Source organism: Mauremys mutica, chromosome 13, assembly GCF_020497125.1.
Source record: "Mauremys mutica isolate MM-2020 ecotype Southern chromosome 13, ASM2049712v1, whole genome shotgun sequence".
Classification (NCBI taxonomy): Eukaryota; Metazoa; Chordata; order Testudines; family Geoemydidae; genus Mauremys; species Mauremys mutica.
The window spans coordinates 50,734,680-50,740,679 of NC_059084.1; the positions used below are offsets into that span (position 1 = coordinate 50,734,680).

At 53.3% G+C, this 6,000-nt stretch overlaps 1 gene segment (V, D, J or C); it reads right to left on the bottom strand.

Annotated features, from left to right (window-relative positions):
• Positions 1-4,545: 4,545 nt before the first annotated feature.
• Positions 4,546-5,678, bottom strand: LOC123348467. The segment is given in 2 exon segments: positions 4,546-5,491; positions 5,593-5,678. Coding segments are annotated over 2 exon segments (420 nt in total).
• Positions 5,679-6,000: the final 322 nt, after the last annotated feature.

Sequence of the window (6,000 nt, forward strand, 5' to 3'; positions counted from 1 at the left end):
CCATCGATATAAGAAACGAACGATCACACTGTCTGGGGCTGGGGATCCAAGACAAGGAGGAAGACCCGTCAGTAGAGAACTAAGGATTGAAGAGACATAGATAGATAGATAGATTAGATTAGATGGGGTGGTGTGGCTGGGGATGAATAGATAGATCCATATTTGGTAAGGGAATGCTAAATAGACAGATTTAATTACTCAGACGATGAGGGTGGGTGAGTGGCTGGCTCCATATTGTGACATGGTATTAGGCTCTCAGACTGGCTGGAGACCAGTTCACTGACGAGGCTAATAGAAGTGAGGCAATGTACAGGGCAGGGAGTCTAATACATGTAAACATTAGACAGCTCCACATCATCAATGTTAATTTTGCAGTCTGGAAAGAAAGTCCCAGATTGCAGCTTTTTGAACAGATCCGAATTCCTAAAGATGCACGTGTCATGAACTTTTCCTGACCATCCTACATTGATGTAGGTGAAACTCCCCCTGTGATCCACCAGCGCTTGCAACACCATTGAAAAGTACCCCTTTCAGTTTATGTGATCTTTGCAAGGTGACCTGGTGTCACGATAGGGATATAAGTGCCATCTATTGCGCCACCGCAATTAGGGAACCCCATCGTGGCAAAATCATCCACTATGTCCTGCACATTTCCCAGACTCACTACCCTTTGTAGCAGAAGTTGATTAATGGACCTGCCCACTTGGAGCAACACAGCTTCCATGGTTGATTAACCTCCTCCAAATTGATTCCTCACTGGCCAGTAACTGTTTGGCATTGCAAGCTTCAAATAGTGATCACCATTGGCTTCTCCACTGTCAGAGCAGCTCCCATTTTTGTGTTGCTGAACTGCAGGGCAGGGGAAAGCTCTGCACAAAGATCCTGGAAGGTGGCCTTCCAATTCAAAAGTTCTGCAACCATCGCTCATCATCATCCCACCCCTACAAAACAATGTGGTCCCACTACTCAGTGCTTGTTTCATAGGACCAGAAACGGCGCTCCACAGAGTGCAGCTGCTCTGTGAGTGCCAGAAGCAACTGTGATTTTTTTAAAATGGCTTCCAGCAGGGCTGCTTGCAGAAAATCGGTATGTTCCACGTAGTGGGCCCTACTTTGGCTCTGGGAATACTGCAGGAGATGGTGTGAGGTATTTGAGATGCTCACAGCAAGAGTGCACAACTGAGCCGGCTCTATGCTTCCAGGGTTATGGCCTACGCTCAGCAGTTTTAAGGCACAAAAACGAGGACAGTGCATCATGGGATGCCTACACATTTTTCCCATTCTCCCTGCAACAATGTTTTGGTCCCATGAGGCATTGCACAAACTTCCCATAACACACTGTGGCAAGTTGCACTTTGGGATAGCTACCCATGATGCACTGCTTTTTGCATTGATGCAGACACTGCTACTGAGGACACACTCCATTGAGACAATGAGCATGGTGTGGCCATGCTCCATCGACTTCATTAAATCGGGGGCTTGAGGTCAAATTAGATAAAGTCAACTCCGTTTTGTAGTGTAGACAAGCCAGAGCAGAATTTGGCTAAGTCTTTTCAAATTCAGTGTCTTCACCACTTAGAAATTGTCTGAGAGATTTTTCTGTGTGTACTTTCATGTGTATATAGTTGAGCGAGTGCTTGAAGTGCTTGGGTGTACGGGGAGGGTGTGTGATTCTGTCTTTATGTGTAGGTGTTGGTATGGGTGCTTGAAGACCTAAGTATATGTGATTGCATGTGAGTGTTTATGTGTTCATATCTGTTTGTATATATTTCGTGTTTGTAAGCATGTGTTTGTGTGTACTTGTGGTCAGGGGCGGCTCCAGGCCCCAGCATGCCAAGCGTGTGCTTGGGGCGGCACGCCACGGGGGGCGCTCTGCCGGTCGCCGGGAGGGCGGCAGGTGGCTCCGCTGGACCTCCTGCAGGCATGCCTGTGGAGAGTCCGCTGGTCCCGCGGCTTCGGTGGAGCATCCACAGGCATGCCTGTGGGAGGTCCACCGGAGCTGCCGGACCGGCGACCGGCAGAGCACCCCCCATGGCGTGCCACCATGCTTGGGGCAGCGAAATGGCTAGAGCCGCCCCTGCTTCTGTTGTGTCTGTGTTTACATGTTGAGATGTGTCCCTATGTTTGTGTGTGTGTGTTTCTGTTTTTCTGTCTCTGGTATAGAAAATGGGTTGAGAAGAGCTCATGTTCAGAGGAATTCCAGAATGAATAATTAAAATCCATTTAGAAATGCTGCTGCCCTGCCAATATTTATAATCCAGGGACCTGCATTTCTTCCCCTGACCAGTCTCTCCAATGCTCCCATCACCGTGTCCCTTCCTGTCTGTGTCTGGTCAGCACCCACAGCCGGTGAACTGCCTCTGCTGCAGCTGCCAGGAAGGTTTTTGTCTGAGCCCAGACTGGCTTCCCCTCGCTGTGTCAGTGTCTCTACATGGCAGTGTCCTCGATTTTCAGGCTGTTCATGTGCAAGCGGAAAGTGGTGCTGTCCTTGAACACTGTAGATCTCCCCTGGATGGAGGAGGCGTAACTGTGGATGGAGGGATCATAGTACCTGGCCAGCCACTCCAGCCCCATCCTGGGCTCCCATCTGAATCAACACATCCAGGCGCTGCTCAAAGCTCTGTTATCAATCACAGCCATTGCCGTGTCACTCACAGAACAATCCCTCACCCTTCAGTAGATTGACTGGGGAGAAAATACCTTCCGAAGCCACAGCAATGAAAACTAGGAGTGTAGCGGGGTGGTTACCCGCTCCAGCCCTGTCAGGGTTAAAACCAGCCCTGGGAGAGGGCAGGAGGGCTGGGAGAACAGCCCAGGCTGAGTGGGAAGCAGGCTCAGCTTGGGGCATGCCTCAGTTAGGGCCCAGCTGGCCCTATAAAGGCTTGAGCCAGGAGATCAAGCGAACAGTCTCTCTCTGGCTGTAGGACAGAGTTTCTCAAACAGGGGTTGCCGCTTGTGTAGGGAAAGCCCCTGGCGGGCTGGGCCGGTTTGTTTACCTGCCCCGCCCGCAGGTCCGGCTGATCGTAGCTCCCACTGGCTGCGGATCGCTGCTCCGGGCAAATGGGAGCTGCTGGAAGTGGTGTGGGCCGAGGGATGTGCTGGCCGGATCCGGATCCCCGCCAATCCGCTGTCAATTCCTACCCCCGGAGTTTATAAGCATGTCTAGACAGGATCTATACATCCATTGTGTCCTCGCACTGTCAGCTACACCCCGACACGGGGGAGCTCTCCCAGGGCTCCTGTTGTGCGGGGTCTCACCGCCCGTTGTGAGCTGGGGAAGGAGCAAGGCTGGAAGTGGGATGGTGGAGTCCTCCCTCTCCAACCTTTCCTGGGGCGAAACTCCCATTGACTGCTCGGGGGGGAGGCTCCAGCCCTGCGCCTTTCCATGCAGCCCTGCAAAGCACGTGCCCCTGGTGTCGCCTTTGTTAGGAGTGTGTTTGAGTCTGACAGTTATGTTCATATGAGTCGTTGCTTCTCCCAAAGCCGCCTGGGTGGAAGCAGCGGGGTGCTGCAGAAATACGGAGAGAGGAGATCGCCTCTCCCAGAAAAGTGTCCGTACGCCCTGTCCCTCTGACCAGTCCTTGTTTCTTTAGAGTCAGGTCTTCTTTTGACACTGCTCTGTCAGACCAGGCGCCTTTGGCTGGGGCAGCCTGCTGCAGCCGTACAGAGCGACTGGGGGAACTGGGCTCCAGCGGCGATGGTGGGGCGGAAATGGGGCTGGCTGCATCAGCCTGACCCCCTGTATACGCTGCCTATTTGTACGGACAGTCCCCCTAGGTTTCCCTAGGAGCGCCCGGTCTGGAATCTCTCTCTCCATCCAGACACACGAGTGTGAAATAGCCTGAGCTCTGTGTCAGCCTCGCCAAGGGCCAGTCCACGTTCGCTTAGAGGACAGGGTCGATGCACGTGGGATCCAGCTGTCAGGCTGAACTTCACTCTGGAGAGCCACAAACCAGCTGTTTGATCTCTCCCCTCAGGTGCCTCACTGCGTTCTGACATTACAAAGCATCGCGGTTACAAGACAGCCCAGTGAAGGGACCCTGCATTGGCTGACACGTCTGTGCTAGCCCCTCTGTGCTCTCCTCTTCCCAGATGTGCTGACCCCTCGCACACCCCTGAAATTCAGGACTGAGGGCTCCTGAGTTTATTGCAGACTGGTTAGCTTGGAAGCGGTACTGATTTCCGTTTAAACCCTACATGGATTGGCGCCCAGAGAGGCAAATCTGATTGGAACCAGTGAGGTCTGCGCTCAGAGAGGTTCTTGATTTCAGCTCCATTGGGATTTTGAGAGTGGCCCTGCAAACTCTTCCTAGCCTGAGTAACCCTTACCCCACATATTGTTCCCCCGGAGCCAGTGGGGTCACTCCCATTAGTAAGGATGGCAAGACCTTAAAAAGAGCTAGACTCTGCAGATGTTTGTGTGGTCCAGCCCCGGGCTCTGTTCCCAGCACTTCCTCTCTTTCTCTTCACCGGCACTTTGGAGTGTTCTTTGTTTGTTTGTTTTCTTTTTCGGCAGTTGTTTTGTTTTGTTTTGTTTTTTGCATGGAGCGGCAAAGACCTAGAGCCAGCCCTGGCAGAGATTTATCAATGGGCTGAGAAGGGAGAGATTTAGCCCGCTCACAACCTTGCAGGCATAGAGCCAGACTCCAGAGTGGGGTGTTGGTGGCTTTTTTCTTTCTGTCCACAGGCCCTTGAGCCAACGACTCAGACTTTGTCCTCCACGAAACAGAAGGCCTGGGCTCTGTTCCTGGCTCCCATATGACAGCCGGGCTCTAGTGTCAGCAGTGGGCACCAGTGTAAAGACTCCCTGTTTATTTCCCCAGCCATGGTGGGAGGGAAGAATAATCTAGTTGCTATAGCGTGAGTCTAGGTATGAATATCCCTGGGGTCTTTCCGTCCCCTTGTTAGCACAATGATAGACACATTGGCAGAGCAGGGCCCTGGGAGTCAGGACTCCTGGGTTTTATTCCCAGGCTCGGTGTCGCTGATTCACTGTGAGATTTCGGGTGATACGGAGTTTATCTCACAAGCGCTTGTAACTTGCTGAGGAATCTGCATGAAGCAAAAAACTAACCAAGCAGAGAGACCGCGGTGCTGGCAGCTGCTGCTCTCGGCGCGTCACACGGGAAGGCTGGTTCTCTGCACGGCTAGTTTTAGGCCGGGCTCGGATAGGTTTCCTCTCACTGTGTGTTTGGCACAGTAATACACGGAGGTGTCTGCGGGCTGCAGGCCGGTCAGTTGCAGGAACACTTGGCTCTTGGAAGTGTCTTTGGTGATGCTGAGGCGATTTTTGAGAGCGTCATTATAATCAGTGCTTCCACCTGCCCAGATGGTACCGACCCATTCCAGCCCCTTCCCCGCTGGCTGGCGGGCCCAGTTCACCCCGTAGCTAGTGATGGAGAATCCGGACACGGTGCAGGTCAGTCTGAGGGTCTCCCCGGGCTTCCTGACTCCCCCACCGGACTCCACCAGGCTGACCTGGGAATAGACACCTGCAGAGACAAAGGGGGAATATGTCAGTGATTCCGGAGGCGCAGTTATTAGGGAACACGCGGTACCGGGCGCCCAGCGGCAGCGCAGGTCCCGCCCGTACCCGCGGGGAGCAGCAGGAGGAAGGCGATGGCCAGGCTGGGGGTCATGGCTGCGGCTGGCGGCTCGGTCCCCAGGCGGGATGGGAAGCTGAAGCCCGGCGCTGGCTCTGAGCGGGGTGAGCGGCCGGGACTGGGCTATGAACAGGGCCCTGGGGAGCACATTTGCATGGGCCGGGGGTGGGGGCGGGGGGCGTGGAGACAATATAAAATGGGATCCAGGACGTGTGACGCTGAATCGTGTTGTTAAATGTAATGGCAGGTGGGTCACAGAATCCACTAACTGCATTTCCTTTGCACCTTTTAATTTGAAAATATATAACCACTAAATGAAAGCAGTTGAGTGATCTATCCATCCCCATCCACCCCCTCTGTCTGTCTATCCCCATCCACCCCATTTATCTATCTATCTA